We start from the raw sequence: 26,886 nt of genomic DNA, 5'->3' as shown, positions 1-26,886 counted from the left end.
GCTTTGAGGGAGGGATTGGTGTTCTGCTCAAGGTGCCTGCTCAAGGTATAGCAGAAGAGCAAGCTTTGTAGGTTAGAGTTTAGTTCTTGGATGAGGGCTAGGTTTAAGGCTGGCATTTTAATTCTTGGTTAGGCTTAATCATCCTTCTGGTCGCCCTTCTAGTAGAAGATGGGTTTGACATCTGCCTTTTCCAAGTCCTGAGGAACGTCTTTGATCAATCTGTCATTTCCAAAGTCTTTGAGATATGTCTTATGACGATGTCTGCAGCTCCACCAGCACCTCTCTCACCCTTCCAAAACCACCTCTAAGAAACCTGAAGACTGACCAGGGGGATGATGAAGGTTTGGGAAAGGGCTTGGTTAAAATCTCTAGAAAGGACTGTTCTGTGCTTCACACGGAGAGTGATGATGGTGTCATAGAAAATGGTGACACTCGTGAGGACAGAAGAGCAGGTGGGTAAGGCCTTGGGCCTGCCAACGCAGGATGCACACACATGAAAACTGCAGGGGAGGGAAGAGGAAGATTGGATCCAAACTGCAGATTATGAAAGCAAAGACCATGAGTATCAATGGGGCCTTGCAGGAGAGTTCCAGCAATGGGGCAAAAATCACAGGAGGGGACCATGACACCGGGGCCACAGAACTGTAGTTGGCAGGAAGAAAAATAATTACTGTACATGAGAGAAATACCCCTGGTTCAGGTACTGCTGCCTTCTGGAGTCAGACCTTCCACTTCACGACTCTTGCAGAGAACAGGGATGGCATACAGCCCAGGGCTGACCGTAGGACATGGCCTCCAGCAGGAAGCACTCAGTTCATGCAGAAGTTGCAGCTGATAGCAGTCCCACTTCTGTGAGCAATGGGGGTGCTGTCCCCAGTCAGGAAACTGTCCTGCATCTGGCACAGGGTGGTGGAGCTGTACAAGGTCTGCAAGGAGAACAAATCTCCCCCAGGAAGAAGGCCACGGGCATCTGCAGGTGTTTGCTTGTAGGCACCAGCACGATGATGAGGGTGTTCCACATCCCAGTCACCGTGCTGGTCATGCGAAAGATGAGGAATATACTTATCTAAGGGTTGAAGACCTTTCATATTCACCGGAGGTGAAAGTCAATCAATGCTGTCTTATTGTCCCATTTGCCTTTCTTCATGGAATATGTTTTAGAACATTCTGGTCTCCTCTCTCTTGTTGGGACACGAATCACCGAGATGTTTCTTCTCAGTTTGTAAAAGAAATGGTGAACAAAGCTCAGAGAGGTGAAATTATCTCTGCCTGTCATGGCTGAGGTGTCTTTCCACACCGTGGAAAAGGAATAGGGTTTTAAGGGAGGCTGTCATTTGTACTCCTGGTAGACATCCTCACTCTAATAGCAGAAATCACACTTCTAAAATCCATCTCCCCTTTGTTCAGAGAGGAGCAGTCGGTGATGCCTTCAGTCTGCCTCAAACACCACACCCCAGGAGAGACCCTGCTGCCTTCAGGAGCTGTCAGTCCCGAGGCCTTGGGGACACCTCGAGGGAGCCCAAAGGCACAGAGCAAGCGATGCCATGGTCGGGTGCTGTGCTGCTGAGCTGGGCCGGGCTCCTGGGCCCAAGGGGAGCTCCTGGCAAGCGGGCAGCGCTGCAGAGAGCCAGCTCTGCCCAGGAGCAGCTCCTCTGCCCAGCGCAGCAGGGCTGGGGGCTCTGACCGCAGGTGGCATGGGGAGAGGAGAGAAGGAGAGAGGGCTTGGAGGCAGTGAGGAGCACAACAACAGAGGGCAGCGTGTGGCAGGACAGATCTGCAGGCTCTTGACACAGTGAGTCTCTGGCAGCAGGGCAATGCAGGTGTAGTTGCCAAAGGGGTCTTCTACAGCTGGCACATCCAATGCCTGATATAGCATATGTCCAGATGGTTCTCTCTGTTTTTTCCAGCGAAGAGTGGAAGATGCTGTAGAGAATGTCTTTTATGAGGAAGCATCTCAAGAGAAAGACCGAGGCTTGTTTTATCTGAAGGGGAAGGCTTTTTTGAACTCTATGGTTTAAGATTTCTGCTGCAAAGTTTTTACTGGTTTCATGGTAATGGGTTGTCAGGATTGTACAGGAGACTGAATCTACTAGAGCATTGCACTGAGAGATCAGTATGTCAGCAATGAACTTCACAAAGACCCTTCAGCCACCTCAGCTTAAAGACTGCACCAACATCACGTTTGTGGTCTCCTCAGGTTTTAACTGAGCTGATCTTTAGGAGCTGCAGCCCCTGTGATGCCCATGGACAGGACCCTGTACTCAGGAGTCCTCTGCAGGGCAGAACTCAGCACACAGCTTATGGGATGGGGTCTGTGAGCGTGGACAGGGAGGAGATGTGGGGACAGAGAACCCGCTCCCAGCAGGGATATGGGCAGGCAGCAGGGACATGGGCAGGTGGTGAGAGGGAGCTGCTGCCAGAAATGCTGTGCGAGGGAGGGCTCAGGCACCTCCCTGCCATCCCCTGCAGGGCAGGCACCTTCCCTGGGACACCCCCTGCTCTCCTCTCCCGCCAGCAGAGCCTCTGCCCTCAAGCCCCTGGTGTCCCCAGCAGGAGCTGCCTCCTCTGCAGACAGATCTGCAGCAGAGGAGGGTCTCCTGAGTGTCTGTCTGTCCCTCTCTGGCCTTGCCTCCCCTGGCAGGAGCACGCTGGCATTCCTCCTTGCTTCTCCACCTGGCCGTGCTGCTGCTGGTCTTGTTCCCAGGCTGGCTGGGGATAGGGGTTTCACATGCCCATGGAGTGAGCCCTCGTTGTGCTTGGGGGAAGGGGAGTATGGGGACAGGGTGGGGGGTCTGGAGATGTGCACTTTGAGCCTTGATTCCTCAGGAATCTCTCAGAAGTGTCCTTGTTCTTTTCAGTCAAACATTTGAGTAGAATTTTCCTGCAGCTCTCACAAGGCAGCTGAGACCGGACTTGATGGACAGACTGGCTGTCCTCCCTGAAGGACACTCTGCACTAAAGTGACAGTCCCTTTTTCTCTGATGATGATCCACAAGGATTCACTTTGAGCCCAGCAGAAATAACCAGGATTTGTGGCTTAGAAACACTCCTCAGCAGTGGTGGGACAGCTGAAACAAAAAATAAAAAATAAAAATAAAAAATAAATTAAAAAGAAAGCCGCCACAGCTCTGTTCTGCAGTTTGGTGAACTGGGAGCAACACTGCGGCAAAACTCTTTTGATATCAGGATGGAAGTGAAACCGACATTCCCCCATGTTCTTCTTCACCTCTTGCTGTAGGACAGGACTGACTCCTTTGCCCATAGTAAAGCCCCCTGTTCCAACAGAGACCCTCAGGCAGAATGAATCAGGACACATGATAGGAATCTGCCAAATATTTGCCAGAAAGTGGATGATATATTTGATGATTTTAAATGAGAAATGGAATTAGTTCTCCTCTGATACGTTTGTTGTACTTTATTACTGTCATCCTCTTCTTTGTTTAGGATCACATCCCCAAAAAAGCAGATGTCCAACAGAAGTGCCATCACTGAGTTCCTCCTCCTGCTGGCATTCGCAGACACACGGGAGCTGCAGCTCCTGCACTTCGCGCTCTTCCTGGGCATCTACCTGGCTGCCCTCCTGGGCAACGGCCTCATCCTCACCGCCGTAGCCTGCGACCACCGCCTCCACGCCCCCATGTACTTCTTCCTCCTCAACCTCGCCCTCCTCGACCTGGGCTGCATCTCCACCACTGTCCCCAAAGCCATGGCCAATTCCCTCTGGGACACCAGGGCCATCTCCTATGCAGGATGTGCTGCACAGGTCTTTCTCTTTGCCTTCTTGGCTGGTACAGAGTTTTCCCTTCTCACCATCATGGCCTACGACCGCTACGTTGCCATCTGCAAGCCCCTGCACTATGGGACCCTCCTGGGCAGCAGAGCTTGTGCCCAGATGGCAGCAGCTGCCTGGGGCAGTGGGGTTCTCTATGCTCTGCTGCACATGGCCAGTACATTTTCCCTGCCCCTCTGCCAAGGCAATGCTGTGGACCAGTTCTTCTGTGAAATCCCCCAGATCCTCAAGCTCTCCTGCTCAGATGCCTACCTCAGGGAAGTTGGGGCACTTGTCTTTACTCTTTCTTTAGTATTTCTTTGCTTTGTTTACATTTTGGTGTCTTATGTGCAGATCTTCAAGGCTGTGCTGAGGATGCCCTCTGAGCAGGGACGGCACAAAGCCTTTTCCACATGCCTCCCTCACCTTGCTGTGGTCTCTCTGACTGTTAGCACTGGCTTGTTTGCCTACCTGAAGCCTCCCTCCATCACCTCCCAGTCACTGGACCTGGTGGTGTCTTTTCTGTACTCAGTGTTGCCTCCGGCAGTGAACCCTCTCATCTACAGCATGAGGAATCAGGAGCTCAAATATGCAGTGAGGAAAATATTTCTATATAGAGTTCTTCATCATCAATAACGACTTCATTATTGTGATTATTATCATATCATTTTCGTCATTATACTTATTATCAAAATGTAATATTAGAAATAATCTTAACAGGACTAGCTGGTTATTTGGGAAACTGATAGAATGATTTCTTTAAGTATATTTTTATTAATATTTTAAGAAAAATTTTTATTGATAGAAATAATGTTATTCTTGTCCTGCTGCATACCAAGTTTTAAAATTATTTTTAACCAGTCATAGAATTATGGAATCATAGATTGGCCTGGGTTGGAAAGGACCTCAAAGATCATCTAGTTCCAACCCCCCTGCCATAGGCAGTGACACCTCCCAGTGGATCTGGTTTGCTCAGGACTTCATCTAACTTGCTCTTGAAGACCTGCAGGGGTGGGGCATCCAATACAGAATCACAGAATCACAGAATCACAGAATCGAAGGCGTTGGAAGGGACCTCGAAAGATCATCGGGTCCAACCCCCTTGCCAAAGCAGGTTCCTTAGAGCAGGCTGCCCAGGTAGGCGTCCAGACGGGCCTTGAATATCTCCAGAGAAGGAGACTCTGCAACTTCCCTGGGAAGCCTGTTCCAGTTCTCCGTCACCCTCATTGTGAAGAAGTTCTTTCGCATGTTAGTGCGGAACTTCCTGTGCTCTATCTTGTGGCCATTACCCCTTGTCCTATCCCCACAAAGCACTGAAAAGAGGTTGGCCAAATCCCTTTGTCTCCCACACCTCAGGTATTTATACACATTGAGGAGATCCCCTCTAAGTCTTCTCCAGGCTGAACAGACCCAGGTCAGCCTTTCCTCGTAGGGAAGATGCTTCAGGCCCCATATTGTCTTTGTGGCCCTCCGCTGGACTCTTTCCAGGAGAACCCTGTCTTTTTTGTACCGGGGAGCCCAGAACTGGACACAGTGCTCCAGGTGAGGCCTGACCAGGGCAGAGTAGAGGGGGAGGATCACCTCCCTTGACCTGCTGGCCACGCTTCTTTTAATGCACGCCAGGATCCCATTGGCCCTCTTGGCCATGAGGTCACACTGCCGGCTCATGGTCAACCTGTCATCCACCAGAACCCCCAGGTCCTTCTCCTCAGAGCTCCTCTCCAGCAGGTCATCCCCCAGCCTGTACTGATACGTCCGTTTGTTCCTTCCCAGGTGTAGGACTCTACACTTGCTCTTATTAAACCTCATTTGGTTTCTTCCTGCCCATCTCTCCAGCCGGTCCAGGTCTCGCTGAATGGCAGCACAGCCTTCTGGCGTGTCAGCCACTCCTCCCAGCTTTGTGTCATCGGCGTACTTGCTGAGGGCAGACACTATTCTCTCATCAAGGTCATCGATGAAGATGTTGAACAAGACCGGACCCAGCACCGACCCCTGGGGAATGCCGCTAGTCACAGGTCTCCAGCCGGACTCTGCACCACTGATCACCACGCTCTGAGATTGGCCAGTCAGCCAGTTCTTAACCCACCTAACTGTCCACTCCTCTATCCCACACTTTCTCGGCTTTGCTATCAGGATGTAATGGGAGACAGCATCGAAAGCCTTGCTAAAGTCAAGGTAGATGACATCCACTGCTCTGCCCCCATCTACCCAGATACCTCTGTGGAAAACCTGTTCCAGTGCCTCACTATCCTCTGAGTGAAAAATTTCCTTCTAACCTCTAATCTGAATATCCCCTCTTTTAGTTTAAAACCATATCCCCTTGTCCTATCATTATCTATGTGAGTAAAGAGTCCTTCTCTAATCAGTGCAACCCACTTGCTCCATGTAGCATCAGCTGCATGATGTGTAGAGGGGAACCTTCCTTTGAACATCCAGCATAGTACCAGCAGTCAGGGTGCCAGGAGGAGATGCGCTTCAGTACCAACCACTTCTGAAGCAGATCGAACTCCTTCATATGCTGCCAATATTTCCTTTTTGGCTGGAGTGTAGCGGGCCTCAGATCTTCTGTATCCCCGACTCCAAAACCCTAGGGGTCGACCTCAAGTTTCCCCAGGCTCTTTCTGCCAGAGGCTCCAGGTGGGACCATTCTCCCTGGCTGCGGTGTAGAGCACATTCTTTACATCTGGTCCTGTTCGGACTGGCCCAAGGGCTACTGCATGAACAACAGTCCTGCTTAAGTCCTTAACAAATTAAGTCCTGCTTAATTTGTTCAAAGGCTTGTCGTTGCTCAGGGCCTCATTTGAAATCATTCTTCTTACGGGTTACTTGGTAGAGCGGGTTTACAATCAGACTGTAATTTGGAATATGCATTCTCCAAAACCCCATGACACCTAGGAGAGTTTGTGTTTCTTTTTTGCTAGTTGGCGGAGACATAGCTGTTATTTTGTTGATCGCATCCATTGGGATTTGACGACATCCATCTTGCCATTTTATTCCTAAAAGCTGGATCTCTCGTGCAGGTCCTTTGACTTTATTTTGTTTTGGGGTAAAAACAGCTTTCAGAAGGATTTGAATTATTTTTGTCCCCTTCTCAAATACTTCTTCTGCTGTGTTGCCCCACATGATGATGTCATCAATGTATTGCAGGTGTTCAGGAGCTTCCCCCGGTTCCAGGGCAGTCTGGATCAGTCCATGGCAAATGGTAGGGCTGTTTCCAGCCCTGGGCCAGTCGATTCCAGGTGTATTGGACACCCCTCCAAGTGGAAGCAAACTGTGGTCTGCACTCTGCTGCTCGGGGGATGGAGAAAAATGCATTAGTGATATCAGTTGTGGCGTACGACTTGGCTGCCTTCAATTCCAGTTTGTACTGGAGTTCTAGTATGTCCGGCACTGCAGCACTCAGCGGTGGTGTGCCTTTGTTCAGGCCACGATAGTCCACTGTTAGTCTCCACTCACCATTAGACTTTCGCACTGGCCATATGAGACTATTAAAAGGTGAATGAGTCTTGCTGATCAATCCTTGGCTCTCCAGTTGATGAATTAGCTTATGGATGGGAATCAGGGAGTCTCGGTGAGATATTGCTGCCGGTGCACAGTTGTGGTAGCGATCGGCACTTGCTGTTCTTCAACCCTCAGCAGCCCCACAACAGAAGGGTCCTCTGAGAGACCAGGCAAGGTAGACAACTGTTTAATGTCCTCTGTCTGTAAGGCAGCTATGCCAAAAGCCCAGCAGAACCCTTTTGGGTCCTTGAAATATCCTCTTCTGAGATGTCTATGCCAAGGATGCATGGAGCATCTGGGCCAGTCACAATATGGTGCTTTTGCCACTCATTACCGGTTAGACTCACTTCAGCCTCCAGTACAGTTAACTGCTGGGATCCCCCCATCACCCCATAAATACAGATGGGTTCAGGCCTTTTATAGCCTGATGGCATTACAGTACACTGTGCACCGGTGTCTACTGAAGCCTTATACTTCTGTGCGTCTGACATGCTAGGCCATCGAATCCACACAGTCCAATAAACTCGATTGTCCCTTTCCTCCCCCTGGCTGGAGGCAGGGCTCCTCTAATCCTGGTCAGAATCTTTTATTTCTGTGTCTGAAGGACTGCCTGCTGGAAGTTGGAGCAGCAAGCTTCTCAGAGAACCCCTTTTTCCCAATTGTTTTCTTTTGCAACTCATGTACCCGTGCCTCTAGGGTCGCAGTAGATTTTCCATCCCATTTTCTCATGTCCTCTCCGTGGTCACGTAGGTAGAACCACAGGGTGGCACGGGGTGTGTGCCCACTGTATCATCTTCCTTGCATGGATGGACGCTTACCCCTGATAGCTGAGACTCTGGCTTGTACAGGTGGGGAGGAAAATAATCTCTCTTCAAGTTGGTGGACCTTTTCAGAAAGTTTCTCCAAAGTATTCTCTTTTAGTTGATTGACACTTTCAGAAAGTTTCTCCACAGCCGAGATGCAGGCCTGTAGGGAAGAGGAGATACTTTCTTCGTACTGCTGGAATTGTTTAGTCAATTCATCCACTGTGGGTTCCTCATCTTCTTTCCAGGCCATTACTGCCAATGAGCTGGCATATGATGATGGTGCACTCTGCACAAACTTCCACCACATGGGTCATGAACACTTGACTTCATCTGGACCTGTGGATATTTGTTCGTTGTCTCGGTCTCTATAAATCACCTCCCGTACAGCTAATTCCCTCAGGTACTCGATTCCCTTTTCCCTAGTGGTCCACTGGTAGACATACAAGTTCTTCATTGAAGGGATACCTTTCCTTCACATCTGACAGGAGACGCCTCCAGAGGCTGTAGCCTGTTGCTCCATCTCCAATTGCTTTGTCAATGCCTGCATCTCTAGCAAGGGATTCCAGCCACCTGGCTTCCCTGCCCGCTAATTCCAGACAATTGACTCTGTTGTCCCAGCACTGGAGCAGCCAGGTGACTAACTGCTCACCTATACAGTGACCGAAATCTTTTTTCACATCTCATAGCTCACTCTGGTATAGGTTTCAGCTAGATACTGTTGTTTTTGCAACATCTTCATCTTCAGCCTCTTGTTTCTCTGATGGCCCTGCCTTGTCTTCTCCATACTTAGTCTTAATAGGAGTTTTTCTGCATTCTAAATGATCTGACTCTCTATACCGTTTTTTCACCTTGGTTACAGGAGCAACATGCACTGCTACAGTTCATTTCTCTGACCCAGCCACAGGGCCTGTCACAGGGGTTGGAATAAACTCTGGGCCAGCCACAGGGGTTGGAACAACTGCAGGGCCCGCCACAGGGGTTTGAACAAACGCTAAGCCCGCCACAGGGTTTGAAACAACTGCTGGGCCTGTCACAGGAGCTGGAATGACCGCTGGGCCCATCACAAGGATTGGAGCGGCCGCAGGAGCTGGAGAGGCCACAGAAGCTGGAGTGGCTGCAGGAGCTGGAGAGGCTGCAGGAGCTGAAGAGGCTGCAGGAGCTGGAAAGGCCGCAGGGGCTGGAGCAGCCACAGGGGCTGGAGAGGCTGGAGCTGGAGAGGTCGCAGGGGCTAAAGTGGCTGCAGAGGTTGGAGTGGCTGCAGGGGCTGAGGTGGCCACAGGGTCCATCACAGGGGTTGGAGTGGCTGCAGAGGTTGGCATGGCCATTGGGCCTGTCACAGGACTTGGAGTCGCCGCAGGGTCTGTCACTAGGTTTATAGTAACATCGATTGCAACTCGATAGGCATAGGCCAGACCCCACCACATTGCAGTGATTTACGTCTCTTTGGAATTGCCAGAGTGATGACACCCCTTTTTCAAGCATTCTACCAGTTTTTTAGGATTTTGCAGTTGTTCAGGGGTGAATTTCCAAAGCACTGGAGGTGCCCACTGCCCTAGAAACCTGCCCATATCTTCCCACACTCCCTGCCACTCGTGACTATCCTGCCTCAGGACAGATCTCTGGATGGCATTCCTAAGTAGTTGTTTAACCTTAAACAAAATCTGAAGTGCATTCAGGAGACATAACAATAAGAACGTGCTGGTCTGAATATCCCAAGGATATTCAAAATCTTGAAGAACTATCGTAACTAGCCCAGAGGATAAGAGGAGGGTGAAGGACAAAGGGAGAGTGAACAAGTAGGAAAAAATATCTCCCCCTGTCCCCTCCATAGACTGGCTCTCTGAAGAAAAAAGGCAATAGGTATAATTGTTAATAGTTTCTGAGATATGGTTTCCAAAGTATAGAGTCAACGACAGTGCTGAGTACAAATACCAGGTTAGGGTCACGATCAGAAATTTCATCATATCATAAGCCAGTGTTACACCACACAGTAAAATAATGATCTTAAACCAGGTCCTGGAAAGGATAAACAGCACAACAGGGAACACATACAGTAAGTAATGTGCTATATAACTCAGTTTGGAAAACAGGCACAGCAGACCCGAAATCAAAGCAATCAGCATTGTGACTAGCAAATATTCAGCAGGTCTAATAGAATCATAGAATCATAGAACATCCCAAGTTGGAAGGGACCCATAAGGATCATCAAGTTCAACTCCTGGCACCGCACAGGTCTGCCCAAAAGTTTAGACCATGTGACTAAGTGCACAGTCCAATCTCTTCTTAAATTCAGACAGGCTTGGTGCAGTGAATATAATACTTAATACTTATACCAATTTTAGTTTAACACACTCTGGTCAGATCTGTCATTATCTGAACCCTTCGAGGCTCCACGTTGGGTGCCAAAAAGGACTGTTGTGGTTTAACCCGGCTGGCAGCTAAACACCACACAGCCATTCGTTCACCCTTCTCTCTCCCTCTCTGGAATAGGGGAGAGAAACAGGAAAATGAAGCCTGTGGGTTGAGATAGAGACAGTTTATTAGGACAGAAAATAATAATAATAATAATAATAATAATAATAGTATTACTAATAATAATGTGTACGAAACAAGTGATGCACAATGCAATTGCTCACCACCCGTTGATCGATGCCCAGCCTATCCCCGAGCAGCCAGTCCCCCCACCCCTGCTAGCCACCCCTATATATTGTTTAGCATGGTGTCAGATGGTATGGAATACCCCTTTGGCCAGTTGGGGTCAGCTGTCCTGGGTCTGTCCCCTCCCAGCTCCTGCTGCACCCCCAGCCTGCCCGCTGGCAGGACAGAGCGAGAAGCTGAAAAGTCCTTGGCTTAGTGTAAGCACTGCTCTGCAACAATTAAAACATCAGTGTGTTATCAACATTATTCTCATCCTAAATCCCAAACACAGCACCCTACCAGCTACTAGGAGGAATATTAACTCTATCCTAGCTGAAACCAGGACAAATAATTATTAAGGAAAGATTATTACTAATTAGACCATTTAACTAAAGGGAAAAAAGGGAAAGGGGAAAAGGGAGGGGAAAAGGAAAAAAAAAAAAATAAAGGCTGTGTAAAGGGAGTGCAGAGGAAAGAAATTGCTCTCTACTTCCCACAAATGAGCAATGCTCACATCCTTGAAGCAGGGCCTCAACGCACGTAGCCATTGTTCAGGAGGACAGACGTTTTTGCAACGAGAGCCCACCCCTCCCCTCTGCTTCCTTTTTCCACCTTTTATTGCTGAGTGTGACATCATATGGAATGGAATATTCCTTTGGTTGGTTTAGGTCGGCTGCCCTGGTGATGTTCCTTTTTCACTTTTTGCCCACCTCTAGCCTGCTGGCTCTGGGAGGGTTAGAGAGAGTCCTGATGCTGTGCCAGCACTGCTCAGCAGCAGACACGACGCTGGTGTGATAGCAGTGCTGTTCTAGCTACAAGTGCAGAGCACAGCACTGTATGGGCTGCTGCAGGGAAAGTTAACATCCCAGCCAGACCCATTACACACTGCTCCAGACTGTTAGTAATGCTCAATAAATTATCTTAATCTCCCTACACTGAGTCTGCTTTGCACATGACTGCAATTGGTGACTGATCTGACTGTCCTTTAAAACAGCCCTGGAGCCCTTTTCCACTCTGTTTTCTCCATCTACTTCTTTCAGGAGCGGGGGTGAAAGAGTGGTGGAGTTGAGCTGCCCATCAGTGTGAAACGACCCCAATGCTCAACCCTATTGCTGGCAACAGCTTTGAAAGAAGAGGCATGATTTCAGGTAGTGCATTGGGGAAGATCCTGTTTTATTAAGCAGATGCCAAGGGAGAGTGCTGACAAACAGGTAGTCAAATAATGTCCAGAGTAAACAGAGCAGTTTCATACCTCAGGAGATGAGGGATGAATAAATACTTTTTTTCTAAGAAAGAAATAGTTGGAAATGACATTGAAGACAATTATAAAATAATGAGAATGAAAGTAAGTACCATGCAGGCCTGCAACGGAAAACAAGCAAAGTCATTTGTGGAGAAAGGGGAAAAAATTATCAATCTTAAGAAAAATCCATGTAATCACTTTCCTGATAGCACGCTTGAGCTCCTCGTTTCTCATGCTGTAGATGAGAGGATTGAATATTGGGGGCATGACTGAATAGAGAACTGCCACCACCAGATCCAGGGATGGGGAGGAGATGGAGGGAGGCTTCAGGTAGGCGAAAAAGCCAGTGCTGAGGAACAGGGAGACCACGGCCAGGTGAGGGAGGCACGTGGAAAAGGCTTTGTGCCGGCCCTGCTCAGATTGCATCCTCAGCACGGCCCTGATGATCTTGTTAGCGTAGCAACCACATAACCACCAAGTGATTATATGAAGGTGCTTTATTCAGCGCTGGAAGCCGGGGCAGGTGCCCAAATCTGGCTTCAAGTCCCGTTACTTCCCAGCCATTATTTATACATACAATATTGCGTCAGGTATACATATTCATTACAGGTTGCAACATCAGCCTCGCTTTTCATTCTAATTAGCTCCCCTCCCCTTTGCACATGCGTGGCGCACTCTGGTGGTCGTCCAGGTGGTCGTCCAGATGAAGTAAGGAGTCTTCCTCTCCGCTGAACTCTTTCACCTTTCTCACTCGACGCATGCTCCCTCCGCTCCTTGGTTCTGCTTCAACTCATTTCATCATCTCCAGGCCCTTATCCAAGGTCAGGTTGTACCTATTCCCTCCCGGGGTTCCCCTCCAACGATTCTTTTGATTGTTCAATGTACTCCCTAAGTTTCCAGTGTACATAGATTACTTGATAATGTAAGTACATTTAATGATATTTAATTATACTGTATGTCCCGTCACCTAAGAGACATTAGTAAAACATCCATTCGATTCTCCCCAACACTAACAATCTGAACATAGGACAGTATGATGAAAACAAAACAGACAAATGCTAAACAGAAACCAGCCAGTAGAAGCCAAACTTCCTTCAGGTAGGAGTCTGTGCAGGACAGCTTGAGGATCTGGGGGATTTCACAGAAGAACTGGTCCAGGATATTTCCTCCACAGAGTGGCAGTGAAAATGAATTGGCAGTGTGCAGCAGAGCATAGAGAACCCCACTGCCCCAGGCAGCTGCTGCCATCTGGGCACAAGCTCTGCTGCCCAGGAGGCTCCCGTAGTGCAGGGGCTTGCAGATGGCAACGTAGCGGTCATAGGCCATGATGGCGAGAACAGAAAACTCTGCTAAAAACAAACAGAAAAAGAAAAAGACCTGTGCAGCACATCCTGCATAGGAAATGGCCCTGGTGTCCCAGAGGGAATTGGCCATGGCTTTGGGGACAGTGGTGGAGATGCAGCCCAGGTCGAGGAGGGCGAGGTTGAGGAGGAAGAAGTACATGGGGGTGTGGAGGCGGTGGTCGCAGGCTACGGCGGTGAGGATGAGGCCGTTGCCCAGGAGGGCAGCCAGGTAGATGCCCAGGAAGAGCGCGAAGTGCAGGAGCCGCAGCTCCCGCGTGTCTGCGAATGCCAGAAGAAACTCGGTGATGGAGCTACTGTTGGACATTTGATTCCTCTGGGCATGGAGACCTGTCTGAGAAAGAAAATACAGCAAAATGTCAGGCTAGACTGTGTGAGCAAAATGTACTCCGTTTCTTCTTAAACCTCAGAAATGATGTTTCCCTTTAAGGAAGACCTCTGCAAGTGTCTTTCTACAGCCCTGCTTGGAGGTGCATGAGAGTGCTACTGGGAGCAGTGACTATGGAAACCCTTTGCATTTCTGTTGCACTCCAGGTGAAATCTTGTGGGTCCTGCAAGGCAACAACTCTGTCTTTTAGATCAGAGCAAGGGAAGTAATCTGGGTATGGAGAGCTGTCTGAGGAGGAAAAAACAGGAAAACATTAGGACAGAACTCTGTGATCAAACCTACTCCATTTCTTGTAGAAACCTCCCAGACTGCCTCTGCCCTTCCAGGAAAGCCTTTGCAGGTCCCTTTCATGAGCTGTGATTGGTGCTGACTGACGGTACCACCAGGATCAGAGGTGCTCTGGAGGAGGGAGTCCTGCCCTACGGAGTTAGGTAGATGACAACATGGGCTTTTCTCAGATAGAATACAGTTGAGCTATCAAAGATTTTTCAGCATGACTGTCCCTCAGGGCAGAGTGGGGGCAGCTGGTGTATCCATCAGTCTTGGTCTCAGCTGCTCTGTACAGGCACCTCCGGAGGATGGTCACATTCAGCTGTTTCCCTGAAAATAACCTGGATGCTGCTGAGAGCAGAGGAATCCAGGTTCAAAGGGCAGATCTCCAAACACCTCACCCATTTCATCATACCTGAGGAAGATCTCAGCTCTCTGCTCTTCACCACAGACACAGAGGGATCACAGCAGCTGCCCACATACAGCCATGCAGCAGCATTTCTATGGCCTTAGGACTGATGTCTCTTCTCCATGGAGCTGCTAGATAACACAGAGCTGCTAGGGCAGAGCTGTACCCTTGAGCATGGCAGCCTGCAGCCCAGCAGAAGCCCCATGTAAAGAGTCAAATATCCTTAGATGTGGTGTCCTGAAGGGAGAGTTCCTTCCTTCCCCAACACACTTTAGAGGCCCAAAAGTTAGGAGGGAACATGGATGCTTTTTGTTCATGCACATACCTGAGCAATAAGAACAACATCGTCACTGTTTGAGCTGCATATGAATTATGATCCCTAATGCAGCTGGAACAGTGACGATGTTGTTCCTATCAGTCACAAACACATGCTTTCTCAGCAGCAGCTTCATTCTCCTCTCTGGCTGGAGCTCTGGTTTGTGCTGGCTGTGCACTGTTTGGAGCAGCGGCCTCTGCCCATGAGCTCTCAAGGACTCTGCCCTGCTGTGCAGCAGTGTGTTCCTGGGAAAGGAACTGAACGTTCTGGGAAAGGAACGTTCTGAAACACATACTTTTGTTCAGATGTAGTGCATCTATAATAAAGAAAGGCGGTTCAACATCCTCCAGCAGGATAACCCCAGGGACACTGCTGGATCACCTTTAACCAGAGTGACCTGAACAGAACCAGCTCATTTCCCGGCACTAGGCACTGCAGTGCCCTGAGCCATTTTGGCTAGAACAGCTTGGGCACTTTGCTCCCAGTGACACATCTCCAGAGCAGGACTCACTGTTCTGGTGTTTGAGCTCTGGCTTTAATCCCGCTGCCCAGAGAGTCTGAGGAGAATAATAAGGGCAGGATGAATGGGAGGGGAAACAAAGAAATGTTCCAGTGCTTCTGCTGAGGAAAGCAAGAATGAGAGTGAGAGGTGAGCACTGGGAGTGTCCTCTTGTTCTGAAGGCTGGGCAGCCAAGAGGCTAACAGTTAGAGACCCCATGATTGTGGGGGCAGAGGCTTTGCTGGATGGGAGAGCATACAACACGGCTGCTCAGGGGAAGACGTCTCGTCTGCAGTGCAGGGATGGCACGGAGTGGAGTACAGAACTGCCGCCGCCAGGTTCGGGTTTGGGGAGGACGCCACATGTGGTCATGGAGCTTTCTATGGCCTGAAGGGCAGGAAAGGGACTTGCTGTGATCCTTATAACCTCCTAGTGATGCTTCAGGAGCCTCAGGCTCTTCTTGGAAATAAGAGCCTCTATTTCTATTCTGGCTGAGACAAAGAAGAAAAAAATGAAAGCAGAGACTCAGGAAAGCAGAGATTCAAGGTGCTAACCCCTGCCTTTTGTCTTCTCTTGCGATGTCCCCTTGGATACATCCTGCTTGCGCTATGGAGCAGGCTGTCCCAGGCAGCAACCTCCCTCCAGCAGCAGGACCCTGCCCTGCCAGGGGGGGCTCCTGCCAACCGCAGCTTCTCCCCGCAGCACCCTGGGCAGCTCCCCGGGCAGGCTGAGTGCTGAGCCTGGCAGGCGGCAGAGGCCCTGCCCCGGCACACAGCCCCTGGGGCACAGCAGGGACCCTGCTCTGCACCACAGCCCGGGCACCCCTGCCCGCACCCGCGGCTTCTCCTTCCTCCAGGAGCTGCGGCTGCATTGCCCTCCAGCCAGAGACTTACCGGGGTCAGGGCTGGCAAGTGTTCTCCCCCAGTGAGCTCTGTGCATCCTGCCACTTCTGCCTGCCTTTACCCACTCTGTCTCTGCAGGCAGTGCCCCCAGCCCTGCTGCGCTGGGCAGAGGAGCTGCTCCTGGGCAGAGCTGGCTCTCTGCAGCGCTGCCCGCTTGCCAGGAGCTCCCCTTGGGCCCAGGAGCCCGGCCCAGCTCAGCAGCACAGGCCCAGCCCAAGGCCTCCCTTGCTCTGCCCCCCACCAGGCTCCCTGCCCATGGCCCTGGGGCTGCAGGGGAACGTGCCGGGAAACAGCCTGAAGGAATCCCTAGCGTTCCCTCCCTCCCCTGGGCACACACACTTCTTGACAGCAGGCTCATTTCTCCTTGCAGAAAAAGAATTATGTATAACAATCACATCTTCTCTGAGAATTAGTTTGTTATGTCATGGACATGTCCACATGGCCTCATCTAACACCAGCAAGGTCTGCCTGCCTTTTATGCCCTGACACAGGACTCTGCCTGGGTACAAGAGGTGCTGGGTGGTAATAAAATCACTGGTACTTTGCAAACTGCATCCTTATAGTCCGTGGGACAGTAGGGCCTACATTGAAGAATTCTTGGTTGTGACCAGGAGGTGCTGGTTCATTGTGATCCCAGGAGAAAGGCACTCTAGGTCTTGTGCAGGGACAGTTGGCATGTTACCCACCCCCTTGCACTGCATTGCCTGTGGCCCCACAAGTCAGATGGGCGATGGAACACCTCATTGCTGTGCCGACACATCTGTGGCAGGATGTTCAGGGTCATTTTTGGAACTGCACCTGAAACCCCCATCCCTAGAGAGCCTAAACACAATAGCAGGAGCAGCATGAACGGGTGGAGAAATGTGGGGAAATATCACGGTGCTCACTCTGAGGAAGACAAAGAGGCAGAGAACGCCCCCCCCCCCCCCCCCCCGAGAGCCTCACCCAGCTGTGCACAGCCCCCAGGGATGGGCACTGCTGGGCAGTCACTGGCATCCCCTCTGTCATGCAAGAGGAAAGGGGAGCGTGTCCGCAGAGATGCGCCTCTCCTCTTCTGGGGCTCTGGTTGCAGACATGGCAGCTAATGGCCGGGACACCATGATCAGCTCCACATGATCCAGCAGGGTTCGCTTGCAGCATAGTCCAGCTGGCACAGGACCACGTGTATCTCTGTGCAGTACAGTCAGGGACGGTAGTCCTGCCTTCAGCATGCCACAGGTCTCCTGAAATGAGAGACTTGGTCAGGCTGTAAGAGAGAGCCCAGATTCATGCAGAAGAGGAGTTCAGGCACAGTGAGGGGCTGCTGCATCCCAGGTGTCTTCGCTCCCATCTTTTGAAAAAAGCCCAGGCCAAGCAGAAGGTGAAAACCCCACCTTCCTGGAAGGGCTCCAAACAAGAGGCATATTGGTGCAGGAACACAGTGGTGATTCCTCCAGCACTCCACTTCCTATATTCAATGGCCTTTGTCACCATTTGGAGATGTTCCTGATGGATTTGTCAGGATCCTGTGGAAAAGAACTGGGCAGAAGGGAGGTGACTGTTTCTCAGGACAGAAAAGGGAAATCTCTCGCCTCTCTCCTGAGCTGTGCCATCTCCATGCTGCTGACCTCCCAGGCCTCCAAATGACACACGCTGATGTCACAGGGGGATGCACTGCATCACCAGGATATCGTCACTGGAGCAGCGGCAGTGCCGGCACTTCCCTGCAAGGCCTGGTCCCTGCTGGGCACTGCTTGGGTGCTCCCCACCGCTGTCCTTCTGTGGCCAGGAGTGGGGGCAGCAGGCAGCAAGGTTGCACTGGGCGACCCTCACTGACAGGTGGAGGAGCAGGGGCACCTTGCAGAGGAGCTGTGGTTGAGGAGCCAGGGCGGGCATCCCTTGTCCTGAGCTGAGGGCCAGCAGCAAGCGAGATGGAGGGATGCTGGAGGGTGACCATCACCTCCGACATGACTTCCATGTTCCCAGTGCTCCTGCAGCTCTCCTCCAAAGGTGAGGGTGTCAGGAGCCCCTTCCCAAGGGGTGGCCGAGGGGCTGTCAGCTGTCCAAAGCTGCAAGTCCAGGGCTTTGGGGGGAGAGTGGACATGGTTGGTGGCTGCTGCAAGAGCCTTGCCTGAGTGTCCCTCTAGACTCAGGGGACAATGTGGCAGTCAGGATTCCTTGGTCCTGATGCTAGGGCTGTCCTGAGCCTCAGGGCTCCTCTGGGCATGGCTCAGACTCCTTGTGATGGGGGGCAACGCAAGACCAGGTTCCCCTGGGAGCTGGTGCCTCTTTGGGATCTATTTCTGGGAGGAAAGACGTCCAGTGTCCCAGAGACTGGTGTGGCCTGCAGCTCCAACAGCTGTCTCAGGAATGTGCCAGAAATGCCTGAGTTGGGAAATCAAGCCTTCCCCTTCTACTTCTCTCCTTCAGGGGAACCTCTTTACATTCCCTTCGGTGCCACCAGGCTGGCAGAGCATGTCGTGGATGCTCAGATGCCATCCCTGGATGGCCACAGTCCTGGTGCTGAACCCTTTCCATGTCCCTGCGGGGGTGGTTTTATCCTGCTATGCATCTGAACTCCACCACAACCGCTCTTTCGTATCCCCACATACAAGGAAAAGGGGGAGAAAATATGACGAAAAGAGCCTGAGGGTTGAGATAAGAACATGAGATTATCCTCCGTGCATTGTTACGGGCACCAATTATTACTCAGTCCTCGTGAGGCCACGCCTGGAATAGTGCGTCCATTTCTGGGCTCCCCCAGTAAAAGAGGGACATGGAAGTCCAGAGGAGGTCTATGAAGACGATTAGAGGAATTGGAGCACCTGTCGTACGAGGACAGGCTGAGGGAACTCTTTAGCCTGGAAAAGAGAAGACTGAGAGGGAATCTTAACCAATGTGTACAATTATCTGAGGGAAGGGTGTCCAGAGGATAGGGCCGGACTCTTTTCAGCGGTGCCCAGCAACACGACAAGAGGCAGGAGGCACAAACTGACACAGAGGAAGTTCCGGCTGAATATGAGAAAACATTTCTTTACTGTAAGGGTGACAGCACTGGAATAGGTTGCCCAGAGAGGTGGTGGAGTCTTCTCTGGAGATATTCAAAACCTGTCTGGATGCCATACTGTGCAACACGCACTAGGTGATCCTGCTTGGCAGGGCGATTAGACTAGATGATCTTCAGAGGTCCCTTCCAACCTTGGCCGTTCTGTGATTCTGTGATTCTGTGACTGAAATGCAGCTGCGACCACAGGAAGGACGAGCCCTCTCCTTGGCTCTGTCCATGACTGGATGCCTTAGCATGCTGCACAGGAAAAGGGAGCATGTTGATAACATGCTAACACCCCTTTCACCTTCTCTGTGTCTGTGGTGCCCTCAAAGAACGTCCCTCAGTCCGAAGATCCAGCCCAGCTTCTTCTTGCATAAGGAACCTGGAGAAGTTGCCTCAGAAGTCTCAACACTGTGGTGCACACTGGCAAATACACACACACACAGGCAGACACAAACACACCATCACATACGCACACAGAGATGTGCACACAAGGCATGGACACAGCCGACCACACGCATACCTGGCCTGGCCACAACCTGGCCCCAATTCAGGTTGGGTAACTCTGGTGTTGCCCACCAACTGTACTACTCCAGTACCTTCAAGATTGTACAGTTTGGGTATCCAGGAGTTCCAGGCGCAGATAGGGAGTGCCTAATCATCCCAACTCACTGCAGTTGTAACAATGGCAAGCCTGAGATTACAGAGTGGCCCAGAGAGGTGGGGCTGCACCACCATGCATCTAAATTTGGTCGTCCACCTGTGTGGGTGACTCCACCTTGGGTGATCTCTCACTCTGTGGGGCTCCAGTCACTGCCCACCCTTGGCACGTGCTGCCAATGGAGAACCCCTGGACTCTCCAGGCAGCTCCACGTTGCTCTCCTGGAGGACGTCCTCTTCCCTGCCACATGTGGGACAGCTATGGAGATGTACCTCAGTGACCGTTCACCATCTCCACTGTCATCAGACAACCAACAGGTTACTCTTAAATCCTACCCTTGGTGTCTCACTCCACACGGTTTGGCAATGAGCTGTTTTTCACCCCAGTCAATAGAGCAAGAGGTTTTTGGGGTGCAGCTCCTCAGCTATGTTCTTGGCACCTCCTTGAAAGAAGAGCCAAGTCTTCAGGCACTTCATTGTGGAAATCCTGTTTTATTTCACAGATGCTAAGAGTCAGTGCTAACCTACTGTAAGACATACACTTCTAGTCTGAAGTGTAAACACTGTGGTTTCCTTCCTCTGTAGAATTCAACGGACTGCAAACATTTACCTGAAAACATAATAAATGTTAATGACATGGAAAATAACAATAACTATAATCATAATAAAACAAGGAGCAGACCTGCGAGGAGATGACCGAGGAGGTTATTTACGGAAAAAGAGGGAAAATTTATCATTATTCAGAAACATCCGCAAAATCATTTGCCTAAATGAACCCTTGAGTTCCTTGTTTCTCATGCTATAGATGAAGGGGTTCAATGCTGGAGGTACAACCGAATACAGAACTGCCACTACCAGATGAAGGTATGTGGAGGAGATGGAGGGGGGCTTCAGGTAGGAAAACATGGCCGTGCTGATAAAGAGGGAGACCACAGCCAGGTGAGGGAGGCACGTGGAAAAGGCCTTGTGCTGTCCCTGCTCAGAGGGCATCCTCAGCACAGTCTTGAAGATATGCACATAGGACAGCACAATGAACACAAAACACCCCAAAAAGAGAAAACTACTAAATGTGAGAACTCTAAGATCCCTGCTATAGGAATGTGAGCAGGAGAGCTTGAGGATCTGAGGGATTTCACAGAAGAACTGGTCCACAGCATTGCCTTGGCAGAGGGGCAGGGAAAATGTATTGCCAGTGAGCAGCAGAGCATTGAGCAACCCACTGCCCCAGGCAGCTGCTGCCATCTGGGCACAAGCTCTGCTGCCCAGGAGGCTCCCATAGTGCAGGGGCTTGCAGATGGCAATGTAGCGGTCGTAGGACATGATGGTGAGAAGAGAATACTCTGCTGACATCAAAAAGACAAACAAAAAGAGCTGTGCAACACATCCCGAGTAGGAAATGGCCCTGGTGTCCCAGAGGGAATTGGCCATGGCTTTGGGGACAGTGGTGGAGATGCAGCCCAGGTCGAGGAGGGCGAGGTTGAGGAGGAAGAAGTACATGGGGGTGTGGAGGCGGTGATCGCAGGTTACGGCGGTGAGGATGAGGCCGTTGCCCAGGAGGGCAGCCAGGTAGATGGCCAGGAAGAGCGCGAAGTGCAGGAGCTGCAGCTCCCGCGTGTCTGCGAATGCCAGGAGGAGGAACTCGCTGATGGAGCTGCTGTTGGACATCTGATGCCTCTAGGTATGGGGATCTGCACAGGAAGGGAAAGACAATGATATGTTAGGACAGGCTTTTCTGAGTGAAACCTATGCCATTCCCCAGCCATACTGCCATGCTTTTTCTTTCTCTACTGCAATCTTTCATTCAGCTCCATGACATGAGCTTCATTTTTTAAGGTTCAGTGTGCAATGAGGAGCAAGGGCCTCTGCTCCCGGGCTCTCAAGGGAATCAGTCCTGACCCAGCGCAGTGAGTGTACAGGACCATGGCAGCAGGACAAGGTTTTATTTTCAGATTTTGAATTTTCATTTGATTTTCAAATGAAATCATTTCTTAGCCAGAAGGGCATGTCTGCATCTGCATTCCCAGAACTACAGAATGTAGTTGGCAGAAAAGTGCTTTAGGGCCATTTTTATTCTACACACCCTCATCCCCTTCATCATGCCCCAACAGTGTCCTCTGAAGTCAGAAAGCCTGAGATTTTCTGCTTAACTCAGAGTGAATGTCTGTGAGACCTGAGAGGCAAAGGGATTCACTGTGGCTTGGTGCAGAGTGAAGGGAGCTGGCTGGGCTTGTTCCCAGCTGCCCGGCACTTGCAGATTTTGGGCACCAAGGGCAATAACATTCATATTACACTTGAAAAGAAGCCAGACTCTGCTGAGAGCAGAGGAGGCCACTGCCAATCCCTCAATGCCCAGCCCTTTTGAAGGTACCTGAGCAAGGTTTCAGCACCACGCCTCTAGCCAAGGACACCTAACATTCATTTCTCCAGCGCAACAGCATGTCCTTGCGTGTAGCATCTCCTCCACTACACAAGGCTTCTAGATCATGCAAGCAGACGATGGGAAAGATTTGCATCCTGCAGGGTGCTCCTGCCTGCAGGACACTCGCCATTGCAATCACGAATAAAATAGCTTCACAGAAGATCCTGTCTGAGAAAATTATTGGGGTTTTTCTCACACCACCCCAAGCTCTATGCAGTAATCTTTGCCCTTCAGAAACCTACCCGTATACAGGACAGTGGCTAGCTGGATGTGTGTCTTTGTAGGTGGAAAAGGACCTGTCAGAAAGCCCTGCTGGGTTCAGCAAAGTTGATGCTGTAGCTTTCGATAGGAAGAGGAGAGGCTGAAGGCAGTTTTGGGGCTGCTCACAAACCCACTGATCATCAAAGTTAACAGCTCAGGAGTCTCAGCAATGTGCTCACACTGGACACCTCCTTTTCCGTGTCTCCTTAATTCCCCTCCCTGTCCAGTACAGTAGGTAACTAAAAAGAGGGCAGAAAATCCCTTCTTTGATCATTCTTGTGAAAAAGAAAAATTGCCTGGGAAATGATACTGGGTGCTGTGGATCTGTGAGCAGGCTGCCCCAGGCAGCAGCCTCCCGCCAGCAGCAGGACCCTGCCCTGCCGGGGGGGCTCCTTCCACCCGCAGCTTCTCCCCGCAGCGCCCTGGGCAGCTCCCCGGGCAGGCTGAGTGCTGAGCCTGGCAGGCGGCAGAGGCCCTGCCCCGGCACACAGCCCCTGGGGCACAGCAGGGACCCTGCTCTGCACCACAGCCCTGGGCACCCCTGCCTGCACCCGCGCCTTCTCCTTCCTCCAGGAGCTGCGGCTGCATTGCCCTCCAGCCAGAGACTTACCGGGGTCAGGGCTGGCAAGTGTTCTCCCCCAGCGAGCTCTGTGCATCCTGCCACTTCTGCCTGCCTTTACCCACTCTGTCTCTGCAGGCAGTGCCCCCAGCCCTGCTGCGCTGGGCAGAGGAGCTGCTCCTGGGCAGAGCTGGCTCTCTGCAGCGCTGCCCGCTTGCCAGGAGCTCCCCTTGGGCCCAGGAGCCCGGCCCAGCTCAGCAGCACAGGCCCAGCCCAAGGCCTCCCTTGCTCTGCCCCGCACCAGGCTCCCTGCCCATGGCCCTGGGGCTGCAGGGGAACCTGCTGGGAAACAGCCCGAAGGGATCCCTGGGGTTCCCTCCCTCCCCTGGGCATACACATTTGGCAGCAGGCTCATTTCACCTAACAGAAAACCAATTAAGTGTAACAATCACATCTTCTTGTCCCACTATCAGTTTGCATATCGAGACAAAGTCAGGGAATCTTCTTCTATATTCCCTGTTCAGGGAAGGGATTTTGCAGAGTCACTTGAGACATCTCATGCTGGATTTTAGGACTGGGACCAAAAGGAAGCTCAGCTCACACCCATGCCTGCCCCAGACCCACAGGAACTGGGATTCCTCTGCCCTCCCTTTAATGTACACCACATGGGCACCTGAAGGTGAGCTCCTTGTCTCAGCTCCAGCATCATTAATGGAGATGGAGGAAATCAGGGGGCTGCAAACACCTGGTGACATGTCAGGGGGCAGAGGGATGTGCAGGTATCTACCCTGCTCTACCCTGAGGGACAGGGCAATAATATTGCCCTGGAGGAATCCCATTGAGGCTGGTGGGGAATACTTTTGGCCAGCTGAAGTGACACCAAATGCACACATTTAGGACAACTAAACCTGTCCCTCCTCAGTAGGCTCAGGGCAGCCTGTAGAGGCATCCACCTGACCCGACGGAGAACTGTGCCATAGGGAGACCTGAGTCTCTCTCTCCCTCTTCTCCATCTGGTTTTCCCTCCATCTCCAGTGACTGTAACGGCACTTGTCTCACGGACATCCCTACATTGCCTAACCTCGTTCAGGGCAGCTGCTCCATGTAATAGCCAGTTCCAGGCCTGCAGTGCTACCTGAGATGCCAACGCTGCCCAGCACCACTGGAGCATGCAGCTGACACGGGCAGCACAGGACCCACAGGACAGCTCTGGCCATTCATAGCTGGTACTTAACGGGAACCCCGATGGCATCTCCGACAGATCTGGTGCTTATGAGCAAGTGGCCACTTCCCAGGGCTGCAGCAAGCCAAGGTCTGGCCCTCCTCTATCCAGCAGAGGCAGGCAGTGCATGGATATGAGGCACATCACACCGGGGTTTCCACTTGTGTTTGCAAACACTGCTGCTGCTTCTCACCCCCATCCTTCACTCAGTCAAGACACAGCCCAGTGATTTTTTCTGTGTCCCTGGATCACAGGATGCCCATAGCCAAGGACTTTGGCAGCAGCCCCTTCTCCTGCCTGGAGATCAGCCCCAGCTCCAGCACTGGCCCTCAGGGCTGCACCAACACCACAAAAAGCCCTCTGCTGTCAGGGCAGCACAGCCCAGGCCTGTTGCCTTCTGGCCTCAGGAACACCAGGGCGTGCTCTGCTTCGGGCCCCTCATTCATCCTCCCATGGCCATCTGCCATCCACGGCAGCAGGTCTCTGCTGTGAAGGAAAGCCTCTGCATGCCCATGCTTGGGCACAAGATCTGGGACAAGGCTGAGTTTGGCCCTTGTGCCACAGCTGAGGTGCTGCAGCCCAGATGTGCCCCAATGCCCCCAGCGTGGGGCACAGGCAGGAGGAGCTGGATCCCCGCCTGCTGTCACGGGGCTGGGACATGGATGGAAGAGCTGCTGAGGTGTCGGGGGACAGGTCCCTCAGCTTGGGGGGCTGTGCTGGATGGGTGCAGATTCTTCAGACGAGACAGGTGGGGATGATCAACAGCGATTACGTTTGCCATTCCCTCTTGTACCACCTCTGCCTCCTGCATGGCAGACTGGGAGATGTTGCTGAGGCCTTCTCAGAGCACAGAGCCTTGTGGGATGTCCAGGGAGGAAGGCCCTGGCATGCACTGCAATTTCATCCATATAACACATCCTACTTCTACAAGTGAGGGACTTGCAGTGAAAAGGAGTTCGGGCGTGGTGAGGGGCTGCTGCATCCCAGGTGCCTTTGCTCCCATCTTTTGAAAAAAGCCCAGGCCCAGGACAAGCCTCAAACCCCACCTTCCTGGAAGGGCTTCCAAGATCAGAGGTGTGTTGGGGCAGGAACACAGCGGTGACTTCTCCAGCGCTCCACTTCCTATATCCAATGGCCTTTGTCACCATTTGGAGATGTTCCTGGTGGATTTGTCAGGATCCTGTGGAAAAGAACAGGGCAGAAGGGAGGTGACAGTTTCTCAGGACAAGAAGGGAAATCTCTCGTCTCTCTCCCGACCTGCGCCATCTCCTTGCTGCTGACCTCACAGGCCTTCAAATGACATGTGCGGATGTCACAGGGGGATGGATGCACTGCATCACCAGGATATCTTCACTGGAGCAGCGCCAGTGCCGGCACTTCCCTGCAAGGCCTGGTCCCTGCTGGGCACTGCTTGGGTGCTCCCCGCCGCTGTCCTTCTGTGGCCAGGAGTGGGGGCAGCAGGCAGCAAGGTTGCACTGGGCGACCCTCACTGACGGGCGGAGGAGCAGGGACACCTTGCAGAGGAGCTGTGGTTGAGGAGCCAGGGCGGGCATCCCTTGTCCTGAGCTGCGGGCCAGCAGCAAGCAAGATGGAGGGTTGCTGGAATGCGACCATCACCTCCGACCTGACTTCCATGTTCCCAGTGCTCCTGCAGCTCTCCTTCAAAGGTGAGGGTGTCAGGAGCCCCTTCCCAAGGGGTGGCCGAGGGGCTGTCAGCTGTCCAGAGCTCCAAGTCCAGGGCTTTGGGAGGAGGCTGGACAGGGCTGATGGCTGCTGCAAGAGCCCTGCCTGAGGGTCCTTCTGGGCTCAGGAGACAATGTGGCAGTCAGGATTCCTGGGTCCTGATGCTAGGGCTGCCCTGAGACACAGGGCTCCTCTGGGCATGGATCAGACTTCTCCTGATGGGGACAATCCAGGGCCAGGTTCCCCTGGGAGCTGGTGCCTCTTTGGAATCTGGCTCTGGGAGGAAAGACCTCTGGTGTCCCAGAGCCTGGTGTGGCCTGCAGCTCCCACAGGCCTCTCAGGGATGTGCCAGAAATGCCTGTGTTGGAAATCAAGCCTTCCTCTTCCCTTCAGGGAAACCTCTGTTCCTTCTCTTCTGTGCAGCCAGGCTGGCAGAGCATGTCTTGGGTGTTGAGATGCCATCCCTGGGTGGCCACAGTCCTGGTGCTGAAGCCTTTCCATGTCCATTACTGTGGTGGTGTTATCCAGCTACGCAGGTGAACTCCACGGCAACTGCCCTTTCACTTCCAACCTACAAGGAAAAGGGGGAGAAAATATGATTACAAGAGCTCAGGGGTTGGGGTAGAGCATGAGGTCACCCACCAAATACCGTCATGGGCATCAATTATCATCACCGGCAAGACAGACTTAGCATAGGCAGATTAATAGAATTTATTGCCTATTACCAGTGGACTACAACCATCAGGAACCACAAGCAAACTAAAAACACCATTCCCCCCATCCAGCCTCTTGTAACTCCTTCCCCTGAGTGGTGCAGGGGAATGGGGATTGCAGTCAGTCCATGACACTTGTCTCCACCGCTCCTTGACAATCCATCTCTGCCCTCTCTGGGTCTCTCCTGTGGGATGCCCTCCTTCCTGAATGGGTCCTGCGTGGGGCCCAAAGGGTTGAGA

General features: G+C 51.8%; 1 protein-coding gene and 1 pseudogene across 2 annotated transcripts; one reads left to right on the top strand and one right to left on the bottom strand.

Annotated features, from left to right (window-relative positions):
- Nucleotides 1–2,313: 2,313 nt before the first annotated feature.
- On the top strand, nucleotides 2,314–4,405 carry LOC310891016 (olfactory receptor 14C36-like; the record flags this gene model as incomplete). Its single annotated transcript, XM_083853321.1, has 1 exon — nucleotides 2,314–4,405. Exon 1 carries the CDS (start codon nucleotides 3,467–3,469, stop codon nucleotides 4,403–4,405), a length of 939 nt encoding a protein of 312 aa, XP_083709447.1. The 5' UTR covers nucleotides 2,314–3,466.
- A 7,692-nt stretch (nucleotides 4,406–12,097) lies between these two features.
- LOC310891015 (olfactory receptor 14C36-like) lies at nucleotides 12,098–21,462 on the bottom strand (annotated as a pseudogene). The gene is made up of 3 exons: nucleotides 21,129–21,462; nucleotides 12,974–13,302; nucleotides 12,098–12,403 (listed from the first exon to the last, which is right to left on the bottom strand). The product of its transcript is annotated as an olfactory receptor 14C36-like (transcript).
- Between the last annotated feature and the right edge of the window lie 5,424 nt (nucleotides 21,463–26,886).

This window comes from Anser anser, assembly GCF_964211835.1.
Source record: "Anser anser genome assembly, contig: HAP1_SCAFFOLD_95, whole genome shotgun sequence".
Lineage (NCBI taxonomy): Eukaryota > Metazoa > Chordata > Aves > Anseriformes > Anatidae > Anser > Anser anser.
The sequence above is the reverse complement of the archived record's forward strand: the minus strand, read 5'-3'. Positions and strand labels throughout refer to the sequence as shown.